Below are 18,072 nucleotides of genomic sequence, written 5' to 3' on the forward strand. Positions count from 1 at the left end.
GAACACATGGGCAAATGTACTTGAGGAGATCAGTTTATCCATATGGAAATTACATTGGAAGTTAAATCCATTACCCTAATTGTAAAATTCGACAGTGCTTACCCAATAACTGCAAAATTGCCTAAATTGTGCATTTGTTCAGAGCTGGGCAAATGCCTAATTTCCTTGAATACTTGCTTAAAAGGAACATTGAATTTGCCTCAATTGCACAGACTGCCTTGTCATTTCTGAGAATGTTTTAGCAAATGAGTTTGGAGGCAGAAATGGTCAGTGAGAGAGTGGGATCAAAAAGTTCTGAGATCAGTCGTTGCAGGATGCTCACTCTACGAGGCTGGCCTGGGTGTCTTGACCCTCAGGTTCTCTCCTTTGTGTTGCTGTGCCCACAAAATAAAAGTTGCTTACCCTTTTCAGTAAAGTAGCTGGAAGGTCCAAGAAACAAACAGTAGCCAAAATGGCTTGATGGATAATAGCAAAACCCCAAATAAATTAGCAGTTGTAAATTGCTCGTGGTTGATTGTGAACAGAAAGGGCTTACATTTGTGGAATAAATGTATTCGCTTTGAGCTGCTTGTTCAGGCCTAATTTGGAAAGGAGGCTGGAACTGCAAGGGACAAAAAAAAAGCCTTTGCTGTGGCTCCTCTTTTCAAATGGCAAGGACAAAGTATTTGTTCAGCTGTCAAGTGGGGAAAGAAAGCAAATTAGTTTTAGGCTGAAATGCTGGACTGTGTTTGCTGCTGTAGTTCTGAAGGCCAGATGGTCACTTGGACAGCCCTGGGGAATGGGTAACAAGTTTCTCCAGGGCAAAGATCAGAGGCAGAAGGAAATACTCAGATTACCTTAGTGTTCCACTTCCTAGAGCAGGGATACTAGTGTGAGACGCACAAGGCTGTGTTAGGGAGGGGATTAGCCACTCATCTTTTTGCAGGTGATGGTCTTGCTGAATCCCAGAGCCAGTTTGTGGCAGAGACCTGTGGTTTGAGACCTGACTTCCTTCTGAACTGCAGTTGTCCCTGGGACAGAGAGGGCAGCTTCTCTGCCAGCTTCTCTCAATGGGCAAATCACTGCGGTGAGGAAAGCTCCTCTGCCATGTACAAACCCACCCACCATCTTCCCCACAGTTTCTTTAATGACTGCAAACAATTTGGACATCTGTTTCACCAAGAATCCAACTTCGTATTCTGCCTCAAGGATCGCTTGTGCCTCAGTTTTCCTGCTGTTGGCAGTTAGTTTGGGATGCCCTTCAAATGGTGAGTGTTGGAGCTGGTAGGTAACCAAGCAGACAAGGTATATTGACTATGTCTACTTTGGGTGCTCAACTGCCTGTTAAACATGATGCAGGCTGCTAGGGGATATGAACCACCAAAACCTTTCCAAGGAGCTCCAGGATTGGGAGTGTCTGAAGCTCCAGGTAGAAAGCAAGCTGAAAGAAAGGTCTCTGGCACCACATGCTCTCCATGAAAGGAGTTCTAATTTCATTCAAACATAATTTAGCTTCCAGTGTAGCATTTTCATTTTCAGTTAATTTTTGTCCAATATAAACAAGGTAGGGGGAAAACAAAAGGATTAGGAAGGCTGAGTGGGAGGAGAAGTCTGGCCAGCCTTTGCAGAGCCCTGGGCTCTGACTGGGAGCCCACAGCTGGAACAAGGCAAGGGGATACTGCAGGGCAGCACAGGGAGCTGTGCATGGCTGTGCCTGAAGGGGCCCAGGGTAGATTGAGGCTGAAGCAATCATACAGTGCAGGTCAGAGGGAAGGGATGTTAGCAGAGTGGCCTGGAGGGCTTGTACTGCCTGCTAGAACAGTAATGGGCAAAGCCAAGCTAGCTTTGAATGTTTCCTAATCACCTGCAAGTTTACTTCTGTTTTTCTTTCCTTTCAAAGGAGAGATGGGGATGGAGGAGGATTATTGTGAATCGAGCGAACTGTGGTGTAGAGGCAAACACCTGTTAGAAATAGATCTTGATCCATCTGATTAACAAGATAACAAGTGCAATGGTGTGGAAGATAATTGGTTCTACACATTACTGCTTTGATGTGTTGGTGGGAGGGGGGAAGTTGCAGACTGTATGTGGGGACTTGGCCATACAGCAGAGACGTGTACATGGTGAAAGTAATTGTATACTCACTTTGGCTTTTAATTTTTCACTTGCCTCAGTAAAAGAACGCCAAGCTAGGGACTTGCAGAACTCTTACTCACTGGAAGAAATTAGTGACTTGACAACAGGTTGTAATTAACTTTTTTCTTTCATTTTTCTCTCTTATCTGTCTGTTGTTTTATCCCAGGGAACAGAAGTCGTTGTTACAGCCTTAAGGAAAAATGCCCCTTCCACTCTTCTCAGTCCTTCATTGTTTCCAGAGAGTGTTTCTCCCCTTAAGCACTGAAAGTTTGGAGGGGAGGGTGGGTCATATTGTCCCATTTCTTGCAATGCCTTCTTTAAAAAGAAGGGTTTGCTTAGCTGTGTCCAACTTTTTCTCATGAACTTCCCTGGGAGGCCAGAGTCCTCACACTGCACAATCATTTGCAGAGCTAATGTGGAGAGCACCTGCTTGTCAAGTCTCTGGACTCTGAGACTTTCCTGAGTTATTGCATCCAGTCAGCTTACTCTGAATAGGAATAACAGATTCCTGCAGGGAATTTGGGGTACAGAATTCTTCTCCTCTTTAATTCATTTTTCTTTAAGTAAATCGAAGGAACTTGAGCTATTCCACTGACAGGAAATGTTGAATGATGTATCTCAAATTGTTTTCTTGGATCTCCGGGGCCTGGGGGGTTTATGAAAAGTTTTTACTATAGACTCCTCACCAGCTCTGGGAAACATCTGTTCCACAGTCTGAATACATTTTCCCAGTAGAGCCTCTTTTAATAAAATCATCACTTTCTCTGTGGTTAGAAAATCCAGTGCAATAAAGTGGTTTTATTTCTACTCTAAATAAAGTTCTCGACCACTGGTTAATGAGGAAGTTAAAAAGCAGCATATAACATCAACTTTGGCCTATCCTGTTCTTCCAGAAGCTTCTCTCATGGTCATGGTAGTTATGAGTACTGAATGGAGCCTGCGTCTTGCTCTTTCCTCAGGTTACACATCTTTTATCCTATGCCAGTGGTACAGGGAAACCACAAACCCTGCAGTTTAGATGGCATGCTTTGTGAGCTCACTCTTTCTTAATATGTTGTCTTTTATTTTGGTTAACTTGGATGTATTTTAACAAAACTGGATTTTTAATTTTCTCTTCTGGAAGAGTGAGAGGAATTGCTTTCTTCCCAGCAATGCCACTGCCTGCTGCTATCTGCTTCGCTGGACCCTTACCTGCCACCTCAGGCTGTCTCCCTAGTACCTGCAAACAACTTAGGCACCTGTTCTTTGGTCAAGGTTGTAAAAGTGGTGGAGTTATCTCAAATTTATGATCAATTTTAAGGTACTGGACATTTCTTTCAGTCAGTCAAGCTCCTGCTGGTCTGCAGGAAACAGAAAAGGGAGTTATTGTACAAGTGTAAGTTGGAGAATAAATATTCCCAGCCTGGGCAGAGAATCTCATGTGTGTTCTCTTCCAGGTCATGCACAGAACTAGGTTATCTGGTTAGGGAGTCCAGCAGTGTCCTGATGGAGTTGTAGCTGTTAAGCAGGACAAATTATTAGGAATCACAAAAATGTGGGAGTTAAAAGAGGTTAAGAGACACGATCTAACAAATTCTGTCATCTCTGGTTGTAAGAGAAACAGACAAAGCCTACACAGTTAGGATGGAGAAAGGGGATGGCTGGTTTGGCATAGCAACAGGTGGGAAGTACTGAGGATGAAAGTGAACTTGGAGGCCTTGTTAACTGCTGGATATACATTAAACCCCAGAAAAGTCAGTCCTGTTTTGCTCAGTGTATTATGGTAAGTAGTAGACCAAGCCTGACTTTTTACTGCTGTATTTGTTTTCTATAGACCATATTGTCAAACTGAAAAATCTCCGTTCTCCTCTTCCATGTTTCTAACAATAATAGGCTTCAAGATGTACATGGGCATTTCATACTCTGGAGCAGTAGCACTGTAACTCTGCTCTTGGACGTGACAGAATAGTCCAAAAGAGAAATACAACTTCTGGAATGTTTTGAGGGGGTAACAGGACCTGCATATTGCCTGCAACCTATGTGCTTCCAAATATAAGGTGCATTTCTTTGCTTCCTTATTTATTGATTATGGCATAGTCAGTTACTTTTGTTTTGCTAGGATTCTGCTTTCATCTCCTCTTGCGAAGAATCACAAGAGAGGAATAAACATCTGGCAAGTATCTTTAATCTTTGAGACATGTTTAGTTATCACAAAGATAGCTCAAATGAATCAGAACCAGATCCTCCAAAATTCTCATATATGATTCTAAAACACCTGTGTGGGAGAGAAGGGTGTGGGTGCTCCTTGTCAGTGCTACTGCGATTAGTAGTGTTTGAAAATATCTGGTATATCTGCACACCCATATCTGGCCTTTGTGTAGTGCTCTCCCTATTCATCAGCTACAATGAGACAAAATATGCAAAGATGTTGTAGATTTCATTAGTCACACTAGTTTATTCAAACATCTCCTTTGCATAAGAAACCAAGGCTTGCAGTGATCTCTGGGAAAGAATGTGCTCACAGCTCGGCAAAGCAGTCTGCGGGAATGACACTGTAGCACGGCAGAGGTCAGCAGCTCGGGTGCAGGAGAGGGGCCCGGCTGCAGGGTTTGGTGCCATCATTTGCAATTCAATCCCATACAGCTCCCTCTTAGGGGAACAATTCACTAAATACAGAGTTGTTCTTTTTTCCTAATTCACCATATAATTCATCTCCCAAGTTCAATTAAGAAGCAATCTGTTTGTGACTGGAAGCAGGCTGCGTTTATTTAGAAATACAAAATTATCCTTTGCTTCAGCAGAGACCACATGCTTTAATACTTCTGGTGCTGAATGGCTGCTTGGAGTTTCCTTTAAATGGAATGGAATATTGTGTGAAGAATAGCATACTTTGGGGCAGGGGGGTCGGGGAGGAGGTGGTGAGAAGTCCGGGGATGTAAAATTTAACTGAGAAGAGAAACTTTTGTTGAGCTTGGGCTTAAGGAAGTGACGAGGACTGGACATGAAAGAAAACAAAGAGAAATCTTGGGATGGCACATTGAGGCTCGAAAAGAGTGATAGAGTTCAGAGCAATCCATCTTGTTGAATCAGGCTTGTTCCTGTTCACACATCTAGTGGCTTTTGTCCAGTCAAGCTCTGTTAAACTATGGTATTTCCTTTGGGAGACAATCCCCTGATTTAGTGCGTCTCTTGGTGCAGGAAGTTTTAACCTATAGTCAGCTGAGGGTTTGAGTATTTTATTTTCCTCTAGTTCATTTTGCTGCTGCTATTTGTTATCCCTTTCCTGATATTCTGTTTAGTTATAGTAATATAATGTCAGAGAGGTAGAATTTGATACCATCCTCTCAGCCCTCTTCCAAGGCCTGTACCTTGGAAGTATTCCCAAAGGTACCTTCAAGAGATACACCTTTTCCCCTGTCCTTGCCCCTTGGAGGGGCAGGAGGAGGATTTGCAAGAAGTCTGTTCCAGAGCAAAACAAATAGTTTTCCAGCTGGCAAAGCAAGACTGGTTCAGAGGCTTGAAGATGTCCGAGTTGTCTGGAAAGTGAGATATCCGTCTTGGAATTATCCACATAGCATCCAGCAGCACTGTGTGACTAAGAGTATCTCCCTTTTTGCATACAGTGGTTGACCATGCTCTTCATATTTTACCTTGCCACCAAGACTGTAGAAACCTGTTCTTGGTAATACCTCTGCAGAGATCAGCCTCCCTTCTGCTCACAGGGGACCCATGATACCAAGGTGGGGAAGGAAGGAGAGGGACAACAGTGGTGGTATCAGCACCACCTTCTTAAGGCTGTGATTGTAGTTCATGTCAGTTCTATTTGTCTGTTAATGCATTTTACTCTCTTTCCCTGGACACCATTATTGAGTTCTCCCTCCTATTAGAGTCACCATGGAGAGCTTTCACGCCAAAGATATGCTGGTCAGTTTTCCTTGTTGGATCTGTGACTGTTCAGTGGCTTGTTGACTGTTTCTATACTCTCTATAGTTATTCTCTGGCTTCTGTGGCCTTCCCAAGTTCGACCTTGCAAATTCAAAGCCCAGGAAACCTGCAGGATGAACCACTATAGAAGGAAGGGCCATGTTCTCTTTTCCCCATCCTCAATTTTCCAACCATTTTTCTATTCTTTTCACTGCATTTCTTCTACTGTCCCTGTCCTGAAGGTCCTCTTGCTGCTGGATGATCTCTAGTGCTCCCTCCCAGCAGTCAGTAGTTGTTGTTACTACAGAATTCAAATCTCAAGACTGTATGACAGTTGGTCCTCCCTTGGCATGACAGCAACCAGATCCCTGGGTAGATTTTGTAATGAATAGTTGATCATTTATGCAAAATCGTTAAGCACTCTGAACATTTAATTCATTTAGACATTTTTAAGAAACTGAAAAATACCACAGAAAACCAGTATTGTGAAAATCCCTCTGCTTCTTTACCCTTTTTGAAATATTTAGCCTCCCTCAGTTTTGGGTTGGTTGTTGGGGGTTGGTTTTTTGTTTGGTTGTTTTTTTTGTTTTTGTTTGCTGGCTAGTATTAAGGGAGTTCATTTAGAAACAAGCATTGAGAGGGAGTTGAAGATGATGGCGGCAGGAAGAAACTTTGGAAAAAAAAATTGTGAAGAAAATATAGTCACAAAATTAAGTCAGAAGATGCGTAATTCAGGGTCTTTCCTGCACTGTGAAAACTTTGTTTAAAGCCCTTATTCATGAGCTGTCTGAGCTTTCAGAACTTCAGTGTGTCTGGCACCTTCCTATGTGTATATGAAGTGGAACTCAGTCATTCTCCTGTGTTACCTGGTTGTGATTCTCTCTTATGTGCTGCTTGTGAGAGGATTGTCTGTAGATCTTAGGATGGACATAATGTCACTTAACAGAAATCAGTCTTCAGTGGTATGCATTATGTAAGGGAGGGAGACCGCAATTTGCTTCCTGCAGCACAGGTGAGTTGGCACAGTTGCTATTTGCCTTTACTGTGGGCAGAACTTTGAAAAAGAAATGTGAACAAGTTATTGTTTGTTTTAGATCAGTTTCTAGCACTGGTGGCATTTAAAATATTTTTCTGTGGCAAAATGGATCCAGTATTGAGGGAATATCCTACATTATACATCAGAAAAACTTAAGTACTGAGCTATTGCTATGTACCTTAACGGTCAAAAGACCAGTAGGAGGTGTAGACAGGGGTCTCTGTCTCTTCCCTAGCTTCCCAAAACAAAGTCACATTGCTAGGATCTCACCCTGAGTCTTCATCTTATGATAGAGAATTCCTGATGCTCTGAGGCCTCTCAGCCCCATTGGTGTGCTGAGCAGCCTAACTTGGTGAAGTTGCAGCCCCTGCACATTGTTGCCACCATTGCTGTGCTATAGCACACTGGTGGGGAGGAGAAGCAGCAGTGCTGTCTGCAGGAAAGGTCAGGCACAGTGCTCTTACAAAGATGCCATGGAACTCCTGTGGTTTCTGTGACCAATAGCTGTGACATCAAACAGTCAAATCCCTCTTTTAACGTGTTGGTGTCTTGCACATCACAGGAACTTTGAGTTGGTTTTCTACAAGGAAATAGGGAAGTCAGGCAGGGAGCACTCAAGAGTGGGACCAACAAGTTTTGTTTTGGTAACTGAGCTGGAGGGAGCCATCTTGATGGACAAGACAGGGACGTCCCTGTGCCTAGCAGTGCTGTTCCGAAAGGGAGGGGTAGCTGTTGCTGGATGAAGCACAAGAAATACTCAGAAGCTAATGTGTTGTTTCTTCCTGCTTTGCTAACCAGTAGGTATTAGCATCACTGAGAAGGCCTTTCATTTTCAGATTAAGCTGATTTCAGGCCAGATGTATAGGAGTTGATTAGAGTGTTTTTGTCTGAATGTAGAGAATTCTTTGCCTTGACCGTGTACCTTTTTGACTTTGAGATTTAACGGTGGTACTTACTGTTGCTACCATCTTCCTTATATAGCTCCTACTCTCAGTAAATCTCCATGAGGTTAGCCTTCCCTGGAAGACACTTTCTGCCTATTCAGTGTATGTGGAAATTAAGGCACAGGATCATAACAAATTACAAGGTGTCACTGTAGGCTAGGGGCAAATCCAGGAAAAGAGCCCAGCTTTATCAGACTTAAGAGTCTCATCCCTGTACAGGGAGAGCAGTTCCTGTGGTCAGCAAACCCCGAGATGGAATCACTGATAGCTGCCGTCCATTACATGTCAGAGATCTGGTAGCCATCTCACACCATGTGTCTCTGCTCTTTTTTTCTTTGCAGGAGGCCTGGGAGAAGAATCTCATGTGTCAAGTGAAAACGCCACTTCAACAGATCATAGTAACAAAGCAGTTAAAAAGGGTAATGTGGTACCCCACCCAGACCTTTGGGTATCTTTTATTCATTTTTTATTCCCTGTAAAACCATGTTTTGTTCCTTGTACATGTGTATGCCTCCATGCCTAGGAGACCAACCCTGCTCACGTGTCTGCTTTTTGTTGCTGTTGGTGGACTTTCTGCAAGGGTGGGCTTCCCTTCTATAGTGTGGTGGGTTGACCCCAGCCAGTAGCCAAGCACCCACACAGCTGCTCAGTCACTCTCTCCCTTCTCTGGCAAGAGGGGTGAGAGAGCAGGAAAAATAAAAGTGAGAAAACTCATTAGCTGAGATGAAGACAGTTTAATAAGTAAAGAGAGAATAAAAAAATTCCCTAAGTGATACAATGGCAATTGCCTACTCCTATCCATGTGCAGACCGATGCCTAGCTAGTTTCTGAGCAATGGCTACCTTAGGAGACAAAACTGCAGACTTTTTTTTGCTAGGTATGATGACATATGTTATAGGATATTCATTTGGCCAGTTTGGTTCAGCTATGCCAGCTCCATGGTCTCCCACATTCTTGTCTACCTCATGCCTACTTGCCTTGGTAGTGGATGGGGCTCAGCAGCATGAGAAAAAGAAAGCTTTGACATTGTGCAAGCACTTTTCAGCAACACTCTGAAGACTGGTATGTTATCAACACTGTTTTAGCCACAAATCCAAAGTATAATACCATATGGGCTGCTATGAGGAAAGTCACCTCCATCCCAGTCAGACCCAGTACATGCAGGTACACCAGGACAGCAAAAATGTTTTACTCCAAGGCAGAGAGTGTAATGTTAGCTGGCTGCTCCTTGCTGGAGGGATGTTTCAACTAAATCAGTTTAAATTTCTGTTCCCTGAAGTCACCCAGGCCAAGTTTTGCAGGTGGCTTCTCCCACTCATGTAGGCAAAGCCTTGCTTATGGGTTCAGTCCAGACCTGTGATCTTACAGACATTCCCATGGGGTTGGCCTTCTCTGTACAAGATATTGGCAGCCCTCTGTGTGCAGGAGGGACTGTTGTTTCCCTTGTATGGACAGAGACACTGAGACAGACAGACCATGCAGCAGGTCAGTTCAGTGGGGGAGACAGTCACACAGCAGGGCAGATGACTATTCATTTGGCTTTGCTGACAGCTGTCTGTGTGCAGATCCATGGAGATTTTGGCAGTGTCGGGAGCAGTTTGTGACTAGGAGACAGGTATCCACAAAGTCTTCTGTCTCAAGACCTTCTCCCTTTTCCAGCTGTGGTCTTTGTGGTGCCACAGTACCTCTGTGGGAGAGGTATATGTGAAGAAGAGGAGGGTGATTCTTATTTCAGTGGGGAACCCCCAACCTCAGAGCTGCCTTCCAGGCCAGGTTTGGGGATGGGGCAGCTAGGTGCAGCTGACACATCAGGGAGGTGCTCAGAAGGAAGAGTAACAAAAGGCAAATTCCCAGCTTTGTGCTGCATCTCAGAGCAAGGCCTTCAGCAGAAAGGGCTGGGCCTGGTGAAGCAGGCGTGGGGGTTTCAAGTTCATTCCTACTATCCTCCTGCACTGCTTAATTTCCTTCCCATTGTTTTGCTCCAGGTGTTGATCAGTTAGAGGGTGGAAGGGCTCTGCAGAGGGACCTTGACAGGCTGGACAGATGGGCAGAGTCCAACAGGATGGCATTCAACAAGTCCAAGTGCTGGGTGCTGCACTTTGGCCACAACAACCCCATGCAGAGCTACAGGCTGGGGTCGGAGTGGCTGGAGAGCAGCCAGACAGAAAGGGACCTGGGGATATTGATTGACAGCAGCTGAACATGAGCCAGCAGTGTGCCCAGGTGGCCAAGAAGGCCAATGGCATCCTGGCCTGCATCAGGAATAGTGTGGCCAGCAGGAGCAGGGAGGTCGTTGTACCCTTGTACACAGCACTGGTTAGGCCACACCTTGAGTACTGTGTCCAGTTCTGGGCCCCTCAATTTAAGAAGGACATTGAGATACTTGAACGTGTCCAGAGAAGGGCAACGAGGCTGGTGAGAGGCCTCGAACACAAACCCTACAAGGAGAGGCTGAGGGAGCTGGGGGTGTTTAGCCTGGAGAAGAGGAGGCTCAGGGGAGACCTCACTGCTGTCTACAACTACCTGAAAGGAGGCTGTAGCCAGGAGGGGTTTGGTCTCTTCTCCCAGGCAGCCAGCACCAAAACAAGAGGACACAGTCTCAAGCTGTGCCAGGGGAGGTTTAGGCTTGAGGTGAGGAGAAAGTTCTTCACAGAGAGAGTTGTTAGATGTTGGAATGTGCTGCCCAGGGAGGTGGTGGAGTCACCATCCCTGGAGGTGTTCAAGAGGGGATTGGATGTGGCACTTGGTGACATGGTTTAGTGGTCATGAGGTCTTGGGTGACAGGTTGGACTTTGATGATCCTTGAGGTCTTTTCCAACCTTATTGATTCTGTGATTCTGTGATCCCCTCAGCCTTAACAACAGCTTGCTGGTGCTTCTGCCTAAGGGATGAATGGGAGAAGAAGCTCTTAGCAGCCCCTTTAGTCACTGGCAGAAGGTCTCAGTGGGGCTTGTGCTCTTTCATAACCCAGCAGCCCATGTCCCTGACTTAGGAAGCAAAGCTGCGGCCAGTCTTGCTGGTTTCCATGTAAATCACAAGATCACAACTACAGCTTAGATCCCTCTTCTTGGAATTTCAGAGGTCCACCAGCACTGAGGAGCTGCCATCAGCAGCGCAGCTTCTTGGGGTGAGAAGGTAGATCCACTTGATGTGACCCTTTTGGTCAGAACTGTCTGGAGGTGTGGCAACCCCTGTACTCTTACTATTCCTTTGCCCAAGTCCAGCTGATGTGTTCACTGCATGATACAGGCAGCTTATCTAAGAAGTGATGTCTATGCAGTCCTTACACATGCTAGAAAAACACAGCTAGACTATGGCTGCTTTGAGAATTTGTGTCAGCCATGGCACAGTAAATAAAGGGCAAACAACCAGGAAGCTCTGGATGGAGGGTACTTTCTACTGGGTCAGACACACACCACATTGAAAGTGCAACTTGTGTAGGCATAACCAGTATCTGAGCAGAGCTGCAGCAACACAGATGCAGCAAGGTACAGGTCTGCCTAGAAACCTGTGTGAGTCCTCAGGCAGGTTTTGTAGCCAGCACCAAGCACCACACAGACAGAACTCCTCTGCATTTTTAGCAAGGAGTGAGACGTGTTCTGCTTTCCCCTTATGTGTTTTTGCTCCTTTTCATTAAAATTAAGAGATTCTGAATGGATATACATTTGTGCTAAGTACAGAGTGCCTCAGTTTTTCTACCTGAGCATCCCTCCTCCAGCAGAGGCTCTAAGTTCTACATGCATTTCCAAGCCACCCAAGGCTTAGCATGTGAAAACAAAGACTTTTATGTAATACTTTTCAGACTTGAGTATAGGCTTCAGTCTAAGGCTGTTTTACTCTTCCAAAGCCAATTCAAATGAGTAGTTGATGGTATTGTGAAGCTACACTGATAGAACAAACTTTTCTCTGTAGATCAGGATGAGTAGGGCAAGTTGAGAATATACAGTGATATCTGGCCTTGTTTGACTCCCTTCCTCCTGTTTCCCTTGTTTAAGTACAGTGTTCCCATCTAAGAAGTTACTGTTGGGGAGAATGGTTAGCTAGATACAGTGTGAGGGGGTGTTGCTTTACACCTTTTTGGGAGAATAGGTTTGACATTATGTATATGGAGGGTCCAAGACAAGAAGGGCTAGGTTGTTACAGTCCCAAGCAAATCACTGGCAAACCTGTCTGTGGCTTTTGGTTTGGTTAACATCTTGCTTTTTCTGTTTTTCTTTTTCTGAAGCTCCAGGGTATTACTTGAGGGCTGCACCTGGAACTAAAGAGGATTTAAACAGTCTTGCCACTCTGTCTTGCAGACAGCAAGCAGAACACAATGGTTGTGAGAGGACCGAAGAGGAAGGAATATCAGGATGAGTTTGGGATGGACACACACTCCTCTCCCAGAGTACGCAGGGCAACCACATCCAGGGCTGAGAGGATCTGGCCAGGGGGGGTCATCCCCTATGTGATCGGAGGAAATTTCACTGGTCAGTAGTGAAAATATTGTTCCCTGTTTGCTCAGGGGGTTCTCAAAATGTGTAGCAGGTCTCTGGAGCAGAGCTTTCCCATAAACAACAGGTCCTTGGGAGCCTCCCTCCTGAGGAAGGGTGGGCATGTGGTTGCACAGGGAAGCCTGAGACTGAAGTGTGCAGTGAGATGGTCCTTCTCTTGGAGTCCAACAAATAATTGTGTGACTTGGGCACTTTTCTTGGTGGCTTCAGGGGCCAGTACCTGTGCTCACCCTCTGTGTTTCCAGAAAAGGATCCTTCTGCTATTGGAAGAGCAGGAGCAGAAGTCTGCCCTCATGCATCACTTAGATCTAGCAAACATTATTCCCTTGGGTTCCCCTTGGACTTTGTGTCAGCACCCATGCTGCTGCCAGGAGTTTGTGAAGGCCACATGGAAGGGTCTGTTCTCCACCTACAAACAAAGGAACTCATGCAACCTTGCAGGATATTGAATAGCCTGCTATCCACACCTGTGCCCCCACATGTGTCAGAGAATAGCTGTCTCCATCCCTCAGGGTCTGATGAGAGAGTCTTCTCTCTTGTACGTGTCCCAACACACTAACTAGGTTGCTGTGTAAAAGCAGCTCTTGCCATAGCATGTTTCTCTCTTGAGTTCAGCTTGGTGTTTTGCCTCAGCTTAATCCCACCCTGGAGCTCTTTTCTGTATATCTTGTGCCTTTCTGAGGTACTTCTGGCCTTTCTCCACTCTTGACAATGTCCCTCTTGACAATGCCAGCTTACTCTGCAGCCCTGTGTGTACCTGAGGCTATGCTGGAAAGGCAGTACTGTAGGGAAGGTTCCTGAGACTGTGTACCACTCCGGGGCAGCACTTCCCTGCTGTTTGTATTCTGTCTGTATTCTGGGTACTGCTGAGTGGCTGCTGAGTGACTGCTGGAGGTAACCTAGTCCCTGTGGAGGGGACACTGCATGGTCTGTCTTCTTGCTAGTGTGAGACAGTCATAATACATTACTTCTTAGGTGTCTCTGTTCAGGTCCTGAGCTGTCCCCTCAGGTTGAGCACTGAGCAGCAGCAATGTATCTCTACACCTTCTTATATTGATTGTCTCCAGTTCCTATGGAATTTTTCTTGCCATTTTAAAGATAAACTATTTGAAGAGAGCTTTTTCTTAGTTTTGAGGACCATCTGCTGCACTCCTGAAGTTCCTGAGTCTTGAAAGATTTGTGCAGATATGTTACATTGAGTCATAGAGTCATAGGATGGTGCTCAGATCAGAACATCCAGCAGCTCTGTCAGAATGACCCCCACCTAGTGAGGTAATGTTTCTCATATGCAGAAATATTGATGTGCTTAACCAAATTTGCTACCTGTTTAAATTAGAACAATTAATTAATCAAGCTTGAGTTGAGAAAAGGATGATACAATAAGTTAGTGCTGTAGTTGGAAGTGGGTCTCAGATTCCTAGAAGTGTCTACAGGTATGAGATTGACCATTGGACAGATTGACTGTTCTCCTGTACAGATGAAGTCCATTAGAGATTTTCCCGAAAGCCATGCCTTAACTGTTTCCTCGTCTTGGATTTCTTTTTCAGGAAGCCAAAGGGCTATCTTTAAGCAAGCAATGAGGCACTGGGAGAAGCACACTTGTGTGACATTTGTGGAGAGAACAGATGAAGAGAGTTTCATTGTGTTTACATACAGAACGTGTGGGTAAGTGACACGCACATTTCTTGCAGCTCTCTGCATTGCAGACACCTTTTGTTGACAAATGGCTTTGGTCAGAATAGACCAATGGCCACGTGGCAAAAATCTTATCACAGAGATGCATCTGGTCACTTCCAGTAAGGATTCATAGGATAACAAAGAATTTCACAGAATCACAGAATGGTCTAGGTTGAAAGTGACCTCCAAAGGTCTAGTCCTCTGCAGTAAGCAGGGCATCCTCAACTAGATCAGGCTGTTAAGCCTCACCTTGAGTATCTCCAGGAATGGTGTCCCAACCACCTCCCTAGGCAACTTGTTCCAGTGTTCCACTACTCTCATAGTAAAGAACTTGCTCCTAACATCTGAATTTGCTCAGAAGAAGGTCCTAAATCCTTCTGGATAATTTTTCCTGGAATAACACTTAGGTGTATGTATGTGTTTTCATAGATATGCACTTACATGTTATCTTTATACATATAAACACATGTACATTTGTGTACATATAGTATGCAACTTCTGGCCTGGCTTGGGCCCTGCCAGATGCCATGCTCTGTTTCTATGTTTCAGACTTCCTCAGTTCACTGGTTTTCCATGAGTTTGTGGGTTTTCTTTTCCAGATGTTGCTCATACGTGGGTCGCCGAGGAGGTGGCCCTCAGGCTATATCTATTGGAAAGAACTGCGACAAATTTGGTATTGTGGCTCATGAGCTGGGTCATGTGGTGGGTTTCTGGCATGAGCACACACGACCTGACAGGGACCAGCATGTCACAATCATCAGAGAGAATATCCAGCAAGGTAAAATAACACTTCAGGTTATTCCACCTGGCTTTTGAGTGGGTGGAAGACTTCCAGCTGGACTTACAGAAAACCTGAATGGTCTGTGAGCTGGAATGAAGAAGAAATGTTGCTAGTCCTCACCTAGAATAAGGGTCAAGATAGCTGGATGAGTTTTGCATGTCTAGCTGAAACTGTTGGAATGTAAGAGTATATCCTTTTCATTCTAGGCTCCCAGAAATAGGGGGGGGTCTGTATTGTGGGTCAGTTTGTTGGGTTTTTTTGGTGTGGGTTTTTTTATGTGTGTGTGTTTGTTGGGTTTTGTGGTTTGTTTTTTTTTTTTTTTAAGTGATAGGTTTCTTTTTTTTCTCTGTGTTTGGCATCACAGGTCAAGAGTACAACTTTTTAAAGATGGAAGCTGGGGAAGTGAACTCGCTGGGAGAGACCTATGACTTTGACAGCATTATGCACTATGCTAGGAACACATTTTCCAGGTGATAATCCAAGGTCACATGTCCTTAGGGCTACTTCTTTAGTTGTGGTTGACTGTGGGGTACATGGAACCTAGGAGACCTGTCATCTATTGCAGAGATATATGGCAGTTACAGTGAGCTCCTCTGCATTGCAAAGCTTGAACAATATTTGAGAAAAAGCAAAATGAAGTGAGCTCCTGATTTCCCCTTCCCACTCTATTCACCCAGTGCTGGTAGTCTCAGAGGCTTCCAAAGCAATGTTACCATGTTTGGCAACCTTCCTGGACAGTGATGTGTGTGTGCATGTCTGCCCATGTGCAAGAAGCGTAATACTAAAATTGTCTTTGGATCTCTTGGTGGTCCAGCTTGTGCTTAAGATTCATACTGCAAAAACTCAGAATCTCTAGCAACTTTGCAAAGGGAGAATTTAAGCTCAAGCTCATTATCTTTAATTACTTGTGTATTCTTCTAACCATTTATGCATGTGGTCTCTGCAGCTCTGTGATTCTGTTTGACTAGGTTCTTCATGGAATTTTTAGTCCTGTTCCTGTCTCAACTAACTGGCCAATTTCTGTGTAGGCTGTTTGCCCTTGACTCTCATCTCATCCCTCCAGAGGGAACCCATTTTCTGATTAGACAGCTCTGCTGGATAGAGAGGTGAAATGAACATAGTTACATATGTCCTGGATTTGGTGTGAGATTTACTGGATGACCACCTTAATTTTGTGGCATTATTTGAAGTTGTCTTTTTTTTCCAGAAATCCAACTATTGCTCCTTCCTAAGAGCTTTCCTTCACTGCATATCATGAGTAAAGGGGATGAGAGGAAGAGCACAAATATTTACCCTCTTGAGAATTTTATCTTGAAAAAATTAAAGGTGTCTTTGAGGGTTTTCATTTTTTATTTTTATTTTTGTCCTCAGTTGTATGGAAGTGCCAAGCCTATTATTTTGTGCTTTTATTTCTTCAGATCAACCAGGGGAAAATTATGAAAGTTGCTGAAATGCTGCTTGTACTGACAGGAGGAGATGGTGGCTGGACAAGGGAGGTTTGCAGCCTTTAGAGATTTCTTTGGTTCAGATACCCAAAGCAAACAGTTTTTCTTCCCTTGAGGCATCTGCTGGACCCTTCCAGCATTTGCTAGCTCTAAATGGTTAGAATTGTCTTGCACAAAAGCAGGATTAAGTTATTACTGCTATTTATATTGTGGATGCCTTTGAGTTTGTGTATCTTGAAAACCAGGGTCCTTCAGAACACTGCTGGGCCAAAAAGGGATAAAAATGGCAAGAGTCCTTCTAAATTTAAATTGATGCTTAATAGGATTTTTTAAGTCTGTTTTCTTTAAGCCCTTTGTCTCTGTGACCCACCCTCACCCCAGTAGCAGTCATTGTGCAGTAATTGAACTGAGCACTAAGTCCCTCTGTGAGCTGATTGTGCTCTCACCGTAAACAGGCCGTGCTGGGAACAGGCTCTCAGTTTAGCAAGGCCTGTCTTGACATCTTCTCCCCTAATGATGCTTACCTTAACCAAGCAGCAGAGATTTGTGAGTGCATGCATGTCTCCTTCCCACCACTGAGTTTTGCAAGTGCCGGCCAATTGCAACCCAAGCTGACACAAGCACAGAGCTCATCAAGATACTAAGCTCCAGCAAGTTTCATAAGAATCAGTGGCTAGGAATGAAAGAGAGCCTCTATGTGACCCTGCAAGGGCAGAGCTGGAGTGAGTGCACTAATACATTACCAAACATCATGAAGTCCCCATGGGAAAAGGATGGTATGAGCACCCCACCAGTGGAGACAGGCTGTGTCAATGGGGAGGATGTGAAGGACTAAGGGCCGTGTCTCTGACTTACTGTCTTGAAGCAACATTTAGATGGTGTTTAGCAAAGCCTTAGTGTTTGTAACTCTTGTGATAGCAAATTGAATGGTATTTGCTGTGGTCAAATGCTGCTGCAAATCCTGGGCCCTTTTTATTCTCAACTTTGTAGTTAGGACAGAAAGGGCTAGTTTTTCTGAGACACAACCAGTCCTAGCAGTGGTCATTGTTTCCAGTAGTACTTTTGAAGATTACTGTAGGAGTGACTTCTGATTTTCAGTTCACAGCAAAACATATTTCTCATTTGTGTCTGTGGCTGATAGAATCATAGAATGGTTTGGCTTGGAAGAGACTTCCACAGGTCATTTAGTCTAACCCCCCTACAGAGAGCAGGGACAATATAGGAACAGGAGGATGGTAAAAGAGATGTAGTGACAGCAGTAACAAGTTTTTACCATGGGAATTTCTATTCTTGTCTCTGTCAGAAAGCTGCCTGCTTTGCAGAGTATGGCTGCAGGCTTTTATTTCCTGGTACATTCTTTACAGGCCTGGCAGCAAATTACACTTGATATTGCTGTCTTGTCAAACTATTTCATTTACAGCTGTCAAGAAACATAAACCGCAACTTGGCAAAAAGAACATTTAAACCTCCACAGAGCAATTAGTGAGTCACCTTAATTCACCAGGCTCTTGCTAGTAGACATGGCAGCACAGCCCGGGGTTACAAAACATGACTTCTACAAAGCTCATGTTTGAATCAGGATGCAGGTAACGCTGCCTTCATGTCAAGGGGCATTTCTTGAGGCATTTGCACCACAACATCCTAATCCTCCACAGACTCATACACGTCCTCCACAGGT

The 18,072-nt window shown here is 44.5% G+C and overlaps 1 protein-coding gene across 1 annotated transcript in view; it reads left to right on the forward strand.

Moving 5' to 3' along the window:
• Nucleotides 1-18,072, forward strand: part of TLL2 (tolloid like 2) — an 85,252-nt gene that overhangs the window by 40,470 nt on the left and 26,710 nt on the right. Inside the window, exons 3-7 of the mRNA XM_054382079.1 lie at nucleotides 8,340-8,417; nucleotides 12,297-12,467; nucleotides 14,039-14,156; nucleotides 14,768-14,946; nucleotides 15,314-15,419. Coding sequence (XP_054238054.1) covers nucleotides 8,340-8,417; nucleotides 12,297-12,467; nucleotides 14,039-14,156; nucleotides 14,768-14,946; nucleotides 15,314-15,419 — 652 coding nt within the window. The remainder of the gene's footprint in view (nucleotides 1-8,339; nucleotides 8,418-12,296; nucleotides 12,468-14,038; nucleotides 14,157-14,767; nucleotides 14,947-15,313; nucleotides 15,420-18,072) is intronic.

Source organism: Indicator indicator, chromosome 7, assembly GCF_027791375.1.
Source record: "Indicator indicator isolate 239-I01 chromosome 7, UM_Iind_1.1, whole genome shotgun sequence".
NCBI lineage: Eukaryota > Metazoa > Chordata > Aves > Piciformes > Indicatoridae > Indicator > Indicator indicator.